At 39.6% G+C, this 18,862-nt stretch overlaps 1 protein-coding gene across 2 annotated transcripts in view; it reads right to left on the bottom strand.

Moving 5' to 3' along the window:
* Nucleotides 1–1,155: 1,155 nt before the first annotated feature.
* Nucleotides 1,156–18,862, bottom strand: part of LOC102233996 (trinucleotide repeat-containing gene 6C protein-like) — a 55,746-nt gene continuing 38,039 nt past the window's right edge. For both annotated transcript variants that reach the window (XM_023333095.1, XM_023333096.1), the window contains 13 exons: nucleotides 18,631–18,773; nucleotides 18,374–18,520; nucleotides 17,482–17,622; nucleotides 17,151–17,270; nucleotides 15,839–15,922; nucleotides 15,101–15,380; nucleotides 14,671–14,838; nucleotides 13,846–14,037; nucleotides 12,561–12,710; nucleotides 11,476–11,691; nucleotides 10,220–10,293; nucleotides 9,965–10,104; nucleotides 1,156–8,321 (listed from right to left, as the gene is read on the bottom strand). In XM_023333095.1, coding sequence (XP_023188863.1) covers nucleotides 7,964–8,321; nucleotides 9,965–10,104; nucleotides 10,220–10,293; nucleotides 11,476–11,691; nucleotides 12,561–12,710; nucleotides 13,846–14,037; nucleotides 14,671–14,838; nucleotides 15,101–15,380; nucleotides 15,839–15,922; nucleotides 17,151–17,270; nucleotides 17,482–17,622; nucleotides 18,374–18,520; nucleotides 18,631–18,773 — 2,213 coding nt within the window. In that variant the 3' untranslated portion in view covers nucleotides 1,156–7,963. The remainder of the gene's footprint in view (nucleotides 8,322–9,964; nucleotides 10,105–10,219; nucleotides 10,294–11,475; nucleotides 11,692–12,560; nucleotides 12,711–13,845; nucleotides 14,038–14,670; nucleotides 14,839–15,100; nucleotides 15,381–15,838; nucleotides 15,923–17,150; nucleotides 17,271–17,481; nucleotides 17,623–18,373; nucleotides 18,521–18,630; nucleotides 18,774–18,862) is intronic.

Raw genomic sequence — 18,862 nt, 5'->3', positions numbered from 1 at the left:
CCAAAACTTGAAAGGTGTTGGAGTAGCCTAGTCAAAGTCTACTCTTGAATCTAATTGGGATGATAGGGAATGACCCATAATAAGCTGTTTCTGTGGCTGAATTATAATATCACTCCTAAGAACAGCTGGCAGAGTGATGTAAAAGATTCTTTGCCAGTTATTGCAAACATTTCACGTTTATGTCGACACAGTCAAGTTTTATATTTAGGGGATATTTACTTTTTCCCTCTTAATATTGAATGAAATTACTGTTAGACAACTATATGTATATATATATTATCTAGTCAGTTTATCTTTTGATGACGTGAAACATTTACAGGTAAAATAAATATTTTAATCTAAATACTTTTTATTGGACTGTATATATAAAACAACTCAATGTCATTCCTTCATAGTTTGTTTCACTTGTATTTCATTAAAATTGTTTAAACTAAAAGTTCAAACTTGTGGGATTTCATTTTCATTTGTTGTCACACCTCCCCACCAGAACCCACCACACCTAGAAACGCTTGATGACCTGAGGTGGAAAAACGGGTGTCCACCCAGACCAGGCTGCAGGGTCAGTTTAGTTCAGTTCATAGTATTTCTGCACAACCCGTATCGAATTGCAAAAAATTTGGAACTGCACTTTTATTTCCGATAAAAACCAATCTGATCTCGACAGAAAATATTAGGTACAACACAAAGTATTTGTTTGTGTTTATTAAGTTTTTTAAAGCAAATATGACCACATCTATCTAAAACGTGACTTTAACTCAAAAGTTGACTGGTGTAAGAGAATCTCTGACTCTGCTTAATTATTTATTAAAAGTATTTAAATATGACAAGTGCTTTTAAAGAAAGAGTGACTCAAATCCTGTTATTGCTGAAAATGGACAAATTTTTATACCTTTTTTTTGTAGATCCAAAACTTAAAGCTTTGGCATGTTTGCTTTATTAAAAGTAAAGCATTCAACAAATTACACATACAGTTCCTAAAATATAATATTTTGGTCCGCATGACGGAAAATGTGGAACACCACTGACTGGAGACATTTAACAATAAAACCAGAACAAACTTGAAAATGGTCAAAAACTTTTCCACAGCACTGTGATATATGAAATAATTTTTAAAATACTGCTCACAGTTTTTTAAGAAAAGGACAAGACAACGACTAACAGACGAGAAAATGTGTATTTTATTAATATAGTCTGAAAGAAGCTCCATAATTCATGGAAACATTGTTTTTTTTCCAATGCATGTTTTTTTAACAATCACATTCTATGAGGAGAGAAAAAAAGAACAACATTAAAAGCCACAACTTTGCATTAAATGTACAGACATTTTTCCGTAATGCTTTTTTTTTTTTCCCCCAAAGTGAAGAGAAAGGCAAAGGCAAAGTCCCCACAGCCCACCCTGACCCCCCCACCTCTCCCTAAAAAACAGACAGCCTTAAAAGTCATGGGCTTTTTTCAGTACAACCCACAGTGCTTTAGCAGAAAGATAAGCGCTCATTGGTTAAGGATTACACAGCATGATGACGCAATGTAACGTTTGCTTAAACATTAGGTAAAGATGGGGTTTTTGGGGGCGGGGGGAGGAGATGAAAGACACGAGAAAAAAAATAAACAAACAAAAAAACAATAACCCCAAAACATCAAACCCCGAAGCCCAGAGTCTTGGTTGACCATCACCTGCAGTACATCTGCGGGTGATTGGACTAGTCCCTCCCACTTGTGCATAGATCAGAATCCTTTTACAACCAGCTTCATCCCTCCACTTAAAAACCACCTGTTACACGGGAGGAAACGCCATCTTAGTCGCAGGAACAAACATGTTCTACAATAGACAGGAAATTATTAAAAGAAGAAGAAAAAAATGGCTTGCACGATGCTCCCGAAAAAACTGAATGGAAAATAAAAAGAAATGAAAGAAAAAAAAAATCCATTTTGTAATTTTTTTTCTTTTAAACAAACAACTGATCATTGTTCCAATGTAAAGCAATTTCTACTTGGATTTCACGTGTAAAGCGCTCCACTTTTCGCAAAGGAAAAAAAAAACAACTGATTCTCAGTCTTATTTGGTAAACATGTAACTTCTAAAAAACTTCTTTTTTTTTTCTTTTGTGGTTTGAACTAATAAAACTTTAGTGATTGCTTGGAGTAGAATAGTTGTCAGTTCCTTTAGTTTTTCACCACACTACCATTAAAACGCAGAACTGATGAGGTTTGGATCTGGAACCCTGGCCTTCCTGAGACAAAAAAAATCCACATCTTTTCTCTTTTTTTTTTTTTTTTGTTTGTTTGTTTTTTTTTTTCTAACAAGTGTGCAAGAAAGTGAGCGAACTGCGTCGCGGTATTACAGGAAACATCAAATCACAACTCAATACACGTACAGAGAGATAGTCACCAAAAAGAGAACTTAACTTTTGTCTTTTTTAAATACGACACAAACACTGATCGATCCCAGAGTTTTGAAGTAGCGTCAAACCTTCGTTCCGCAAGATTTTCATGTCCGTATTTGATGGAAGATTAGCTTCGTCCTTTTGAAGAACATTCCTGTTGTAGAGTCCTGTTTTCTTGAGCTTCAGACAAATGACATGCTTGTAAACGACAGGTGGCTTTTTGCAAAAACAAAGAAAAGATAGGCACCTCTGAAATGAGTCGTAACAAACTCGCCTCCCATGCTTTATCCCTTTACATTTCTCTGACAAGTTCACTTCTGGATTACTAGTCCTACAGCTATCTATGGCCACAATTAACTTGTTTCCTTCTTCCTTTTTTTTTTAATCTCCATTTTTTTTAAAAAGGTTTTATTTATTTTTTTTAAACATTTTCCTTTTTGTGTTTTTTGCTACATTTTTTTACGTAACTGAAACGAAATGGTGCAATACTCCACGATAATCCTCAGATGGGATTATCTCACAATAAAAGCCACTATAAGGTAGATAATTTTTTACAGATAGAACAGGGGAGGAGCAAGAGAGAAAAAAAATAAAAGTCCTTGAGTAAACATGTACACGTGAATTGTCACCATCGCCCCTTTGCCCTTAGACGCGTTTACCTACGATTAGCTGAGCAAGGGGTAGAAGACACTCAGTGCAACATTAGAAGATAATCAGAATGAATTAGACCAAAAAAAACAAAACACAAAACATAACAGAGTTGAACATAACAGCAGGCCATGTGCCGAGTACACAGTTTTTAGAGCACACATTCATACGAACATCTGAGATGAGTTTTCTTTTCCAAATCTGTAACCTAATGCAATAGATATCTGATATTCTCTAAAAAAAAAAAAAAAAGCCCATATATGTACCTGTCAGCTGGACAGAAAAAAAAAATTAAAATTACTGACTTCACATTGTTATTGGCGCTCCATGATTCAAGTATTTAGTTAAATAACTTTTTTTGTGGTTTTGATATGTCTGCGATTTAACAACAGGGTAAAATATGCAACTTAGCAGGTGCTTCGGGTCGGGCTTTTTAAAAAATAGGCAAATCACACACACACACACACACACACACACACAAAGCGTGCTGTGGTACGCCTCCGAAACCAGAACGTGCATATCTAACTCCGTAGAAGAAAGACGTCGCTTTCAATCAATCAAGTATCAACTTCCACTCGACCCCAAACCCTTTCCTTTCTATCCCTTATTTGCGGGGAAAATACATATTGCTCTTTATCGGCTTTAATAAACCAGGACCACAAAAGACTCGGAGTTTACGATCCAAGAAGTTTGAAGAGGTGATACCACATGTTGGAATATATATTTATCAATATATGTGTGTGTGTGTATGCATACAGTTGCGGTTCTTGCATCTATGGTCTCGCCCCTCCATCTGTTGCCTCCCGACCAATTAAAACGCAGGAAATAATCCGAGTCTTGCCTGTCCTCAGCACCAACAGGGAATGCCTGCTCAACACGTAATGGTCCACGCAGAAATCCTGCCAAGGTGACAACTGATAGATTTAGACGACTTAATCTGGTCCTCAGATTCCCCGTTTCTATTGCCGCCCTGGGCAGCTGCCCATATCTAAAACCGCCACTGTGTACATAATTGGGAATACATTAGCTGTGGTATCTAGAGAGCTGTGGAGAGGAGAGGCTCTCGGTGCTGGTGCAGCATGGGAAAGCCCCGTCGCTGTCGGGGTTCTCCGGTCAGTACAGAACGCTGGGAGCTCCTCGGCTGTCTGAGCTTAGATCAAGGCAGTTACAGAAACAGGCAATAGTGATTTTTGCTTGTGTGCTGCAGGACTCCAAGTCCTGAAAGGTAGACTTTTCTCATTTCTTAATTTCAAATCATTTTTAAGAGATTTTTTTTTTTATTTTCTTAAGACTGTACCTCTTGAAGGGTGCTTCCCTCTTCCTGTAGCTGCAGAGGAAGAGACAGCGAGGCTGAGGCCTGATGCTATCTGTGTGTGTGTGTGTGTGTGTGTGTGTGTCGGCATGTGTGTGGAAATGTACAGTTCAGTGGGGGCCCCGCTTTGAGCGGGACACAAACACGAGATAAATACAGCATCCACAAAACGGCGCCCCGGCCGCTGCGTCCACCCCTTCAGGATGGCGGCGGTGGAGGCTGGCGACCCGGATACGTTTCAGCTAGAAGTGCAGAGCTTTAACATATCATAGATTTTCTTCTCTTTTTTTTTTAAACCATTTAGATTTTTTAAGCATTTTTTTAAAGATTTTTATGTCAAACTTCATAAAAATGACATTAAAATGCAATTTTTTCATTTTTGGTTTTTAAAAAAATATGTACCCGGGATTACCCATCATCAACTGTGCACTGTAGCAAACTGGAGCCCCTAAACCGAGTAAAGATTTTTCTCCTTAGCATGAGGCCTTCCCCGAAAATAAAACCAACATTAAAAAAAAAAGACACATTTAAAAACAAATGTCTCAGAGGATGAAGGGAGGGGATGCTGCCACTCTTGTGCTGCTCCTGCCTTCTGCACCCTCTGCAAAAGCTCCTCCAATACAGGTTGGAGATACAGTATGACACAGCTAATTCATATTGGCACAAAACATTGGCAACTTTCATGTGCACTAATAGCATTACTGGAGGCGTCAGCTCTAGGTTTTAAATATATATATATACATATATAGATATGTATATATATATACGGAGAGCTGCGTCTCATACTTGCAAACATCAACTCCCCTACCCTGAGTTTCGGCTGGACGGACGTCTCCAGCACGGAGAGAGAAGATCGACGGAGGCGGCAGCCAGTTTGACGTGTCGACAGGGAGCTCAACGGGGGGAGAAAGAAAAAATACTTTTGGCTCCCCTTCCCCCCCTCTGCCTCTTTTCTAGTATTCTTTTTGCATAGAAATGTATAGGAGGGTCAGTTGGTCAGGGGAGAGCTACTGGGTCTGGTTGAGGATGAGGAGGAGGTTACAGGGTAGCAGCCGGGCAGAGGGTGAGAGGCAGCAGCTCGGAGCGACATACACCTGCATCCCCCGCGTCTGAGATTACCTTAACTTTTACACGTCGAGATTACTACCTGGAAGTACTAACGAATACTGTTGAAAACAAAAAGCACGAGCAGTTCAACACAATCATTAACGGTCTGTAGTATTGATCCTCGTTTTGCATTCAATACACAGGATGAGCGTACAGAGGCACCTCTGACCAAAGTGTTTCTGCATTTGAACAGTGAAGGGCTAGTTCAGCAGCCAGGTATCGTGTAGACCACTGCATGTAGACTAATCATAAAACAAACACACACACATTAAACAAAAACAAAGGTCTTCTCCAAACAATACAAAGTACACTGGCAAAAAATTCCAGGAATATGACTCTTACATCTTCCAGCTAAAGTGATCTTTGTGTAAAAGGACTGAGAGGCAGAGGAGACGGCGGGACGACCCCCGCTTCCTGCTCCCAGTTGGAGATGTGTGGCAGAGAGAGAGAAAGAGAGAGAGAGAGCGAGAGCCGTGATAGGCCAGTCTTTGAGGAGCCCAGGAGGAGGTTAGGGTTAGGCACTCAGTGGACACACACCCCACACACCCCCTGTATCCCGGATCCACTCCGCTCCTTCCCGAATGACAGCTGGAGTCTCGTGCCTCCGGACCAGAACAAGGCTAATGATTTTGGAGTAACAGTGATATTCACTTTAAAAAAAGTTCAGTTTTTCTTGTTCCCCCCCCACTACCATTTCTTCGCCTCAGAGTCGGTCGCGCTTCCCTTCATCCTGCTACCGGAGGAACGGCGGCCGCCACGTTTCCATGGAATCGATACAGTACGCAGAGGAGCAGGAGGTTTGCAAAGTTTCTGCTGCTCTCTCTCAGTTTTTTTTTCTTCTTGATTTATTGGATTGCAGTTGAAGTGATTTGCTCTTCATAAGTGCTATGCTCAAACCCTTTGAATTTATAAAAGTCTTATGTCTCTTCTGTTTGTACAGTACCAAACGCAAGGAACACTCGTAGGTCTACTGCATTAGGAACCGCCACCCCCTCCACCTCTAATTTGGTATTGTGCCAAGACAACCAGAAGCGTCCAATCCCGCTGCGGTTTCAGTCTGTGTTGGGTGTGGCTGTGGCGAGCAGAGAGGAAGTGTGCATCATTCTACAGTTCTTTCAGTACAGTTTGCAGCTCTTCCTCCTCCTTCCTCTTTGCTTTAGAGTTTTTTTCTTTTATACCCCCAACAGCTTTGCAGGGATTGGAGGCCTGGAAAGGAATCAATTGTTTTGTTTCTCAAAAAGTAGGGGGTGGGAGGGTTTTGAAGTTCCAAAGTCTTTTGCTGAAATCAGCAACAATCATAAAAGAAAACAAAAACAAACAAAAAACCCCGACTCTGTATGGAGCATGGACGGAAGAAAGGTTGATGGTGTATATTGCACAATGTAACTGTCACATTGAAGTAAAACTGAGGAGTTTTTTTTCTGTTTGTCCTCTGAAAAAGAAAAAAGAAAAAAAAAAAAATCGGCAGATCGGCGACAAACAGAGCAAATAAAAGATTCGACAAAAGCACCAGTAAGCGACTGGAGTCCAGGCTTCAGGTGATGATTAGATCCAACCGGACGTCACGCGTGCAGCAAGGTTCACGGCTTTAATCTTCTCGCAGCTTATATCTTGTGATAAATGACAACAAGAGAGGAAAATAAGAAACGGCAGGGTTTGACACGTAAAAAGTCTACAGCTTGTGCAAACCCTACGTTTGAGACGAGTTCAAGGATCTGAGCAGATGATTGGTAGTGCCAGTCAGGCGGTCCGGAGCTCTTCGCCGCCTCCTGGACCGCTCATTGGCTCAGAGGTGAACTGTGCAAGATTTCAGCTAATTCTTCACTTACAAAAAAAACAAAAAAAAACACAAAAATAAGAATAAAATCAGGTGGCTTGGGAAGGTCCTGGGCCAGAGAGCACTTAAGGCTAATATTAGTGCTGAGAAACAAAACAAGTAAAGGTCTTTGAACAACATCATTGGCCATGGATACACTGGGAATGGTTGGTTTCAGTGTTATTTTGGGAGGATTTTCATTTGTTTGTTCATAAAAAAAAAAGTCTCAGGTGGCAGCTTTGATTGCTTCTTCTAAAAACACTTTGCGCAAAATGTTGTGTATACTTCTGAAAAAACATGGGGGTGGGGGGAACACCTACAAGGGTTTTTTGTTGTGACCAATTCCAGTTTTAGATGCTGAAACTGAAATCCAGTTTGTTTCTGGAAAATACTAAACGGAGACAAAAAAATAAAAATAGATTAATGAAACAGAAAGAGGACCGGGGTAAAGCAGAGGCATCGGGGGTCTGCAGTCTTTGTCAGGGACCCTCAGCTTTCTGATTTACAATTCACAGTTTGAAACAGTTTCACTTGATACTGATTATCGCCACATGATTTGCTTGGGTTTTGCTCTTGCTCATTTCAACCATTTTTTTTTTTTTTTTTTCTGTTTTGGACTTTTCTTTCGCTTCTGATCCGATCCCCCGCCAGCAGCTGACACAAGAGGGCGCCAATTGGGTATCGTTGAGTCGCCCACTACATGGACTCTCCGCTCAGCAGATCTCCAGGCAGCAGGGTGTTAATGGGGGTGGGGCTCCCGATCACGCGGGCGTCCTCTCCGTTGGGCGGCCCCCACAGGCTGGAGTACTGGGGGACTCCGCCCCACAGCAGGTCGCTCCCGCTGGCCTTGCTCCCACCGCCGCCGCCACCGCCACTGCTCCACTGGCCAATCGAGTGGGACTGGGAGTTCCCGCCCATCCGATTTTGATTGCTTCCTGGGTTGGCGTGCCAGCTCGTGGTGGTTGCCCCCAGCGACTGGCCTTGTGCAAAGAAGCGGTTGACGTCCTCCTCCCCGGCGAACTCTGCCAGGATGGTGGTGTTTCCAAGCACACACCTTCCAGCACAAAAACATCAAATTACTAGTCGACATAGAAACATCAAAAAGTACGATGGAGTATTAGTGACACGCTAAGAAAATTAGAAAGATAAAATTCAGAGAATAATGTCATAACATTACCAGAATAAAGTTGAAATAATATGAGAATTGCAGTCATAATATAACGTCTTTATTCTCATGTCATTTCAACTTCATTCCTGATTGATTTTGCTGCAATATGCTGCAGTAATAGTTGTTTAATTTCCTGGACAACTACAAATAGAATGATTTTTCTTGAGAACTAAACAACTAGAGTGGGTCTTTTCTTTAATTTCCAAAGTGTGGGCTGTTACAAAATTCACTTGTATGAAAGTGCACCTGATAGCAGCATGACTTCCCTCCTGCTCCTCTTTCATGTGACTGTCACTAACAGAAATATTCATGCCTGGTCAGAATCGAAAAGATGAAGTGCTTCAAACATGGGAAAACACCAAGATGACAGCAACAACATGAGGTTTCCCTCAAGTCTTCCCTATTTTCTTTTCTCTGTTCCAGCAGCTTGACTCATTCAGAAAACATGCAGTGGGAATAGTGAGGCGAGTGAATTTCCCCGTTTTACAGAAGTTTTCCAAAAACCATATACAGCCACTGAACTTTTTCACATTTTGTCACATTACAACCACATGCTTGAATGTATTTAATTGGGTTTGTTTGACAGAATAACACAACGCAGCACACAATTCTGAACTGTTTTCAAACACACTAAAAATATATTCATATCCTCCTGAGTGAATATTTTGTCAAATCACTCTGTATCTTTTGGGAGTTATTCCTCTATCAGATTCCTAAACATAAGGATATATATTTTTGGCAAATTCTTTGAAAAACTATCTCAACCTCAGTCAGATTGGGTGGAAAGCATCTATGAAGATAATTTTCACATCTTGCCAAATGTTCTCAATGGGATCTAAGTTTGGACTTTGACTGAGCCACTCTAACGTAAATATTCTTAGATGTGTGTATGTTTATGGTGATTATCCTAAACATGTCAGCCTTTAACTGGTTTTCTGTCAGGGAAGAGTTGTATTTAGCTTCCCTGCAGCTCACAGAATGATGCTGCCACTACCACATTTCGCTGTGAGGATGATGCTTTAATGTCATGTGAAGCTAGTTTTCTGCCATAGAAAGAATTCTGCCTGCAAAAAAGTTGGATTTTAATTCTATCTGACCAGAGAATCTTTGCTGTGTCCCCTATAGAAACTGTGGATTTTTTCCCCAGCAGTAGAGCTTTTATTAAGGCTAGATTTATTGAGTGTTGACAGATTCTTCAACCTGAGCAGAGGATCTGCAGCTCCTCCAGAGTTACCATGGAGGTCATGAACAACTTTCTGATTTATGCTCTCTGAACTCTGAAGGGTGCAAGAGTAAATGGGCCACAACTATGCACTGTTATATGTTCATCTGTAACATAAAATCCCCCAAAACGCATCGAATTTCAAAGTTGTGACAAAAAAAATGTTAAAGTACTTTAAATTGAGGAAATGTACATCCTCTCTCCCATCCCTGTTCCATCTGCCTTCCTGCTATCTGAGACATGAAGTTGTAACAGAGTGGCTCTCAGTGACCTCCAATGCTATCGCTGCAGACTGAAGGAAGCTTACATGTGCAGGGATTTCTGGGCCTTGGCGGCCTCGTCCTTGGAGCTGTAGCGCACCACAGCGTTCCCCTGAGTCAGGTTGAGATGGAATGTGATCAGGGGACCGTGCTGCATGCACAGGGTCCTCAGGGTTGAACCATCAATCTGACACACAAAAGAAAACAAAACAACAAAAAAGAGGATTTTATTCCAGATATTTCAGTTAGTTTACAGCTCTACCTAAGATTAATCATTTTAGGATGTAAGAACAGAAACGTACCTGTGGGGTGAGATTTCTCAGCACCAGCCAGCTGCTGGTCCTGCTGGCGCTGTCTGTGCTCCACGTGGTTCCCTCTGCGACAGAAACACTAAGTTCTTCAACTGCAGCTACTCAGAGAGCATTTTAGTACTAATTAATTGGTTTCAACATTAAGCATATGTGCAGATTTTTTGTGAAGGCTGCTTAAGGTCAAATAAACTGTGATATACTTCACTGCGCAGCTCCTGTCTGCGCTACAAAAACACAAAAAATAAAAATAAAAGCAGGTTTTTCTATTTCCTGCATGACACTAGATGTTTTGTGTCACAGCAAGGTCACACATACGGAGGTGGTAAACCCCAAAATGTCAGTTTAACAGGGTGTGTTCGGCTGACATTTTGAAAGCGAGTGATGTGAGAACTGCACCTGTGAACACAGCCTCCACCTCCTCAGTGGAGGATGAGCTGGATGGGTGTGAAACAGATCAAACAGAACATGATTTATGCTGATATCTCTGCTGACGAGTTTGAAGGAAATCTGCTGAAACTGACCTGACTTCTCTTCAGAAGTTGAAGAAAAACACAACCATGAAGCACTTATAATTGGGTACAACAATGAGATAAACACCGAGATTTAACAGCATTATTATTGCTGTGTACAAATTCACCACAGTTCTTCTAATTGTAGTAGTAATATGCAGTAACTCCAACCAACACATACAAAATGCTTCTGTATCATATTTTATACGTTGGGGAAAGTAACGGATCACACGGTGTGTTTTTATAGCTGGAAAGGATTCAGTGAGTGTTTGATTAATTTTTCCACAGTAAAGTATATTTGCTTAAAGCTCTTATTGTGAAGGTCTGAATGGAGGAGCCATCTCAGTTCATTTGTTAAGTAAAAGATAGAAATTAGACCAATAGCTTTACTCTCCCATTATTCTGGCTTTTTTTAAAACAATTTTTTTACCAAATATAAGCAGACTAAAATGCCCTTACAGTATTAGGCAAATAATAATACAATATATCACTATGGTAACCATTAAAAACAGTAACAGCAAAGGTAGTTTGTGAAGCTAAAATTATTAGTATCATTATATTTGAGAGGTATCAATGTAACACAATTTAGAGCTGTAGACTGCATGAAAAAACATCAGAAAATGAATAAAAAGAAAGGAAGACCTCTGCTAGCAAACAGTTCAAAGTTTAGTTTAATTTATATGCTGATTGATGCATGAATGTGATGGGAGTTTAGTGTAAATGACACTTTGAGCTCACCAGAGGCATAAGTGGCACTCCAGCCTTGAGCCAGTCCCAACGAGCTGCCGCCCCACGTGGAGGAGGGCTTGGTGTTGGTGAGACCAGGTGGGGGCCGGGACGGGGCCGTGGTGCTGCGCGGGCCCTGAGGAACCTTCCACAACTCATGGGACAGAGAGGCTTGGCTCTGAGCAATGGGCCCCGGGGACCAGGTAGACTTCATTTCAGTCAGTTTACCTTTACATTCACATAAAAAAACATGAAGAAAAGGAGAATAGAGTTAAGGGAAAACCAAGCCAGGTTCGCTGCTACATGTTATGCTTGATATTTAGAACTGGAACTCAAAAAGCAAAATAAACCTCCTCTAATGAAATATTAAATAGCAAAAATGTGTTTGTATTCTTCTAAAATTTTGAAAAAAAAACCCTCTGATTTTTAGAAAGGTTCATGCAATATAAAATACAAGCATGTGCTGCTTCACTTAAAAACACTCAAACTTCTACAACAAAGATACTGTAATCTCACAGGGGGAACTTGCATTTGGTTTCACAGACAGAAAAGGTAAGCAAAAAATAAAAGTGAAGAGAGAAACCCACAAATTGTTTTCACACACAGAACACACTAGATAGGGGTGTGGTCCTGATGCAGGGACTGGATGGGTGAGGCCTGTTTTGTGGTTTTTGGTCTGCAGCACAGATTGTTCACAATCACATCAAGGATGTTGTCTGACTTTTTTTTTGTTTTTACTGGTATAAGTAAGAAGAAACACACAAGTTAGGTTTTGGGAAAGGCTTAGATGTCTACTGGATGAGTACCTGAGCTCTCTCCATCACTGGACAACAGACTGAAAGAGCTAGATAAGTCACTGATTGGCCAATCACTGCTGGTCGGAGGCAGAGAGCCATTTCCCAGTGGAGAAACTGGGGAAGTGGCTACGTTATTGTGGAGAACGTGGTGTAGTGAGCAAAGACAGACAACAGAAACAAGATTTTAAAGAAAGTTAAAACAAAAGAAAATAATTCATGATGCACATGATATGTAGGTCTGAGATGTAATGGAGGTAACAGAAGGACAGAGTCGATGATGATTGTGGCTTCGCGCTATACCTCCGTTTCTGTCCCGCAGCAGGTAGCGGTTGACATCATGGATGTTTGTGTTGATGGTGGGACCGCTGGGGACGCTACCAGGGGTCATGTTGGGGTCATTCTCAGGGTCAATATTCTGAAGGCCCTTCCATGGCACACCTGGGCAGAACTCTGAGGAATAACAATCATTGATGAGGATAAATAAAGAGTTTACATAAACAATTATATATTTTTTGATAACATTGACTGCTCTAATGGCTTTTACAACAAGCTAAAAAGTCTAAAGATGTCAACTCTGTAATAATTTTAAATTAAAATCCATAACTTCTTTCTCACAAACATTCCCTGTTTTCAATAATAATAATGTATAACTGTAATGTATCACTCATTGCTGAAGGCTAGAAAAACATGTTTTTCAACTTTTTGAAAAAGCTCTTTTAGTTTCAAGAATAATAGTTCTTAAAAACAAATCAAAATCAGAAGCTTTCCAGTTGGTCACATGTACTTTTTTCAATCATAATTATAAAGTAAATAAAAATACTATTTTGGTAACCAGGGCAAAAAGAACAAAAAAAAACAAACACTGACACAGGAGGCTGAATTCTGGTTACATCACTATTTAGCTTTTAAAGAAATGATTTGAAGAAACATCGGTGGAAAGTTCAACAGTTTTTTTCTTTGGCTAATGTCACTGGAGTATTTTCTGTGAGGTCTGACTTGGTGATTCTTTTGCATTCTTATAGAGCTACTAGCATTTATTTACACTAATATTTACAGCCTGACTAAAGTGGAAATCTTTCATTTTTATCAGATTTTCAGGTTTTGACCTGGCAACCGGGTCAACGATCGGAGAAGATCAAAGCAAAAACGGCTGGTTTTTGTTTGCTTGTCGAGTGACTGTTGCAACATTATGTTCAGTCACGTAAACAAGCTTCCTTTCCTGTGTGCGTGTCAGTGGTGGTTGGGGTTGCTGAGGTTTTGCTACAGAAGTCCAACCTGTTGAAGGCCCTCCTCACCACTTTGTATTTCCCTACCTCTGAAGAGTTGTGGTTTTGATTGAGGGGCTTAAGCGCTGCTCACAGTTTGCAGTTCTACTCTGCAGCTGCAGGTTCCACTGAGGACATTTGCCATGTCATGAACTAAACTGCATATTGTTAAAGGATCCGGATATGAATTAGTTTTGCTTTCGCCAACAGTCACATAATTGATGATCAGCTTTTGTTTCAGAAGCAACTCAAAAATGTAACTGAAAATAAAAAAATCTAAGTAATCATCACAAAGTTTTAAATGTGTGTGCACTCCTCACCTGGAGGCCAGTTAATGTTGGCGCCATTTGAGATCTTTTCATTGGGGCTCTTGCCTTGGCCCCAGTTGTCAGGAGGCACCAGAGGGCTGCTGGGGGACTCTGAGTTAGAGATTAGATTGTAAGGGCTGTACGAGTCCTCCAGCTGGGGGGGCTTCCCTGGAGGTCCAAGGGTAGAGGCAGCAGATATGGCACCTGAAAGGAAAGTAAGTACAGAGGAAGATAAGTTTTCATACCATTAAATTAAAATTTGAGCTTCACGAAAGGAATTCACAAAACTCAGTCAATTGACCACATCTAAAAGTAAAAATTCTAATTTCTTTTAATCTACATATCTTTTGTATCAGATAGATGCACAATAATGTACACATATTGCCCTGCAAAGCTGTTATACAACTGATCCATTAAGAGTGCAAAACAATCTCAGATTGGAAATTCCTTAAAATAATTGAAATTTTCAGTAATTTGTTGCTCTAAATTGCAGAAGACTGTGCAGCAAACTAGGCCAGCATTTAAATATGTCTGAATATAATTGGAAAATAACCAGAAATATCCATACCCATTAAACATTTTCACATTTTGCCACATAAAATCATCAATGCATTTAATTAGGATTTTAACTGACTCTAGATTTACATCAGAAAGGCTCAGTCAAAGTCCAGAGCAACATCCAATCAAGTCCCCGAAGAAAGACTTGAAAAGAAATATTCAAAGATTTGTACAATCTTATGTTTGTATTTCATATCACAATTCTGTCCTACATTGTGTTGGTCTTTCATGGATTTAAAGCAGTAAGCAACTTGCTTCTCCCATCTTTTTGAAACATACCATGCTTATTATTAAAGTTATTCTCCAAATTTGAAGAGTTGCCAGAGAGGTTGTCCATAGAGTTAGTGTGTGTCCACTGGGACAAGCGAGACTGGGGCTGGGGGGGCTCCTTCAGGGACAGACCCCCAACGTCCATGCCATTTACATTCATGTTTGGATTCAGTCCAGCTGCAGAGAAAACACAAGTGACTTTAAAATTATATTATTATACATGATAGCATGACTCTTTACACAAACATCTGTGCATAAAACTGTTTTAGCTCAAAGCAAGATGACAGCAGCTTGTTCTTGTTTTTTTGTCTTAATAAGTTTATTAGTCATTCATTTATTGAACTTTAAATTTTTATTGTAAAAAATAGAGTTTTTTTTAGTTGGTTAAAAAAAACTAAAATCTGACTTCAACATTGCGCTGTTTTCCATAAGAACTCACAAAGAGGGTAGGTGCTGTAGGCATTGGGCGAAGATGGAGGCTCTTTGGTGTGCAGTGTGTCAGCGAGGCCCGGAGCCTGGTGTGGGCCTGTGAAAGGGTCCAAGGTTGATTTTCCGGAGCCAGGAACTCCAGCAGGGCCACCAGGGGGGTGCAGTCCGGCGGATGAAGAGGACGAGGAGGAATGCGAGGGAAGCTGCTGCTGCTTCATCAGCAGCGCCTGGTACAGCTGACGCTGGTGCTGCTGGATCTGCTGCTGCATGTTGGTGATTGTACGTGCAACCTGGAGAAAGAGAGAACGATGGACAAAATAATATATAATAAAAATAAAATATTGAACTATTCATTGTTCTTGTGACAATGACAATAAAGATCTATCTATCTATCTATCTATCTATCTATGAACACAAGTGTTTGCTGCAGAAAGAGTACAAAAAAAATGCCAAGTCAGGGTGGTTTGTGTATATGGAAATAATTTTAGGGAGACGTTACAATTTAAGACCCACGCTATAAAAAATTAGTTAAAAACTATTGAGCAGTTTCTTTGAGCAGTAAAGAAGCTTCAGTAGTTAGTATTTAATAGATTGTGTTGTGACAAAGGATCTTTCCTTTTTGCCAGTAGAGCAACATGTGACATTTGAAGTTGTGTCATAGCCATGGGAGACAGAACCTTCATACAGTCACACAACATAATGAATTATGAAATATTGTTTTTCTGTGAGAATCCACATGTTGACTCACTTGCTGCTCCTGTTGCCTAATGGGGCCGGACACATTGCGCTGCGCCTGCATCATCTGCTGCTGGATTTGTAAACGCTGGTATGCCTGAATGGAAAGAAAAAAATAAATAAAATAAAATAAAATAATGCAAGTAAGGCTCAAATCATGCATGAATAATCAAATCTTTGTTCTTAACACTATTATTTATCTAGTTATTGTTTTTTTAAAGGGTTACTGGAATGAATAGAACCTAATGCTGCTGTCATATATTCTGGAGTCCCACAGGGATGCAGTTTGAGGTCAGTTTGATTTCATTAAAGTCGTATGTCTTATGCATGCAACCATGTTGGGAAAAAAAATATTACAAAATACATTTTACCGAACAGAGTTTCTGTCATTTAGTTCTATATTCAGACGTTTTCAACTTCTCTCTTTGTCACTTTTTAGTCACTGCTTTAGTAAAAACGTGATATTTAAATCAGCTTAATTTAGTGTTTTTCTTACAACCATTTTCTTCCTCTTTCCTTGTCAATACTTTGATTCAACCACAGATATTCTGTGGGTTTAGATTATAAATGCCGTAGAAAGAATTTTCAGAGTTTACTCTCAAAAGGACTATTCATTGTACTTTTACTGTTAATAAATGCTCTCTGCTTTCTTCGCTCGTTTACTGCCACCAGCAAAGTGCCTTATTTAGTATCAATTATAGAACTTGTAATTAATTAATCACAATGACAATGTTAAAGTCTTTTAACTATAAATATTGCAACACATACAAGTTTTCTGTGTATTGTGATAGGTAACAATATAGACGAGTCATATTTGGTTTGTTTCAAGTAAAATATCTGAAAGGATTATTTGTGAATACAAAATGTACAGTAGCTCATTAGATGTCCTTAATATCTGTTCACTGTAGTTTGCTCATCAACAACTTATAAATTGCAACTGTGCATAGGCCATCATATATTCTCTTTTCAGTTGTTATATATAAAATTCTTTATATAAGGGAGGTCTGATACAGGAAATGTCTTGTTCTGTTATCTGTGTCTAGTTCTTTGCAATGAGTTCTTTCCAAATATACATTTTGAATGTAATATATTGCATTACATTCAGCTTCCCTATTTTAAGTGGGCATTGCGTATGTTCACATGCATTTTTTTCCTCTGTGTATTTTTAATATGGTAATGGTATTAGTGGTTTTAGCAACCACTAGTGTTTCATTTTAACTTCAAGAGTATTTTTTCATTCTTATAAATTGTAATAAGAAGATTTTGTGCATTTGTGTACCAGCTGTGCTTTAAATGCAATGAATGAAATGAAACAGAAGCCTTACCATTTGCAGTTGCTGAAGTTGGTACAACAGGGTCATTTGTTGAGGGTTTATTGGTGAGGTTAAAAGTGCAGGGTTAAGACCAATGTTTTTTGCTGCAAACTGCAAGAGTTGTGCTTGGACCTGACAGGAGCAGAGGGGTGAGGAAGAAGGACAGAAAAAGAACTTTAAAAATGACAACAAAAAAAAAACACAACAGCTCCATCTAGTGGGAGATTCAAACTAATACATCAGTTTTTATTATCATGGGAATGCAACAGTCTGTACTTCCAGAACAAAATTATTATATATAATATATATCTATTTATACATATGTTAAATGTCATGTGTCTACCTGAGGGGAGAGAAACTGAGGCACTTGAGCACGTAGACTAGGCTGGGAGGAGCTGAGAGGTGGCACTGGTGGCTGAGGAGGCTGCTGCTGCATGGCCCGGGTTTGTGCTGCTCCATTACCGCCAAACATTCCATTGGGTATCTGAAAGTACAGCAGATAACAACCCAGAAACATTCGGTTAAATTTCACTTACACAAGTATTTAATAAAGCACAAACAAAAGCAACAGAAATTGACTAAAATGCTGAACCGGTCAACAAATCCATTTAACAATAATTTTAAAAGCATTGAAAGTAAGAAGGACGAGAAAAAACGACTGACGATAAAGGTGCTGCCAATGTTGTTAACAACATACTTTTAAAAATATTTGAATCAAAGAATAAAAAAAATAAAATACATCAAAAAACAAAGATGGTAAGCTGTAATGAAATCTGAGTATATTTGACCATTTCGAGCAAATAGAAAAACAGAAAATGATCAGTGAAACTGGTCTTTATAGGACTGATTAGATCATTCAATGAATTGAGTGAAGGCATTTAAAGTCAATGAAGAGTTCATGAAACACGCTTGGAAAACTAATATTTATAATTTATATGGAAATATAAAGACTAAAGATCTGTATTTTTTGCATTTAACTACAAAATGCTTAGGCAAACTACTGGTAACCTTTAACTTGATTCACAAGAGTATGCAGTTTTTCCACTATTCTAATCCCAACACAAAATAAATATCCCTTTTTTTGTTCTGATACAACACTGATATCTGATTATACTGTAGTGCATAAAAGCCATTAAGTACAACTTGTGAAATACAGGTGTTTTATTTTCTCTTGTTTATTTGAAAACAGTACTCTACATTGTATATTGAAACAGAAAATGCTTCTTCTAATGTACCTGTCTGTTGTTCAAGTTTTGCATGGCCAGCCCCGGATTGCCCTGTCCCAAACCCTGCCCAGCAAGGCTACCATTGGCCAGGGGGAGTTTCAGGCTGGGGGAAGGCAAAAATGGTGATGGGGGAGCGTCATCTGACAGGACGTTATCCTGGAGGACAAACAAACCCACGACCAATCAGAAAGGAGAAAGTGAGAAGAACAAAATAAAACTTTCTCATCATTTCTGTGTATAGACTGCTCCGGTAATTGTTTTCTCACCTTGTCAAGAAATGTGTTGCGGTCAGAGGGGTCTTTGGAGAGAGCGGAGGGCCGACACACTAGGGTCTTGTTCATCCCGTTGCTGTAGTCAGACATCCCCAAACCCCGCTTGTCCAGATCTGTCTTCTTCTCCAAGAGAGCAGCTGCAAGGAGACAGAAGAATGGTGGGAGACAGCTAGGGTTAAAATCAGTTTCTCAACATAAATCATTGGCAGTATTTAGCAGTTTATAA

The sequence above is a fragment of the Xiphophorus maculatus genome, chromosome 5 (assembly GCF_002775205.1).
Source record: "Xiphophorus maculatus strain JP 163 A chromosome 5, X_maculatus-5.0-male, whole genome shotgun sequence".
NCBI lineage: Eukaryota > Metazoa > Chordata > Actinopteri > Cyprinodontiformes > Poeciliidae > Xiphophorus > Xiphophorus maculatus.
The sequence above is the reverse complement of the archived record's forward strand: the minus strand, read 5'-3'. Positions and strand labels throughout refer to the sequence as shown.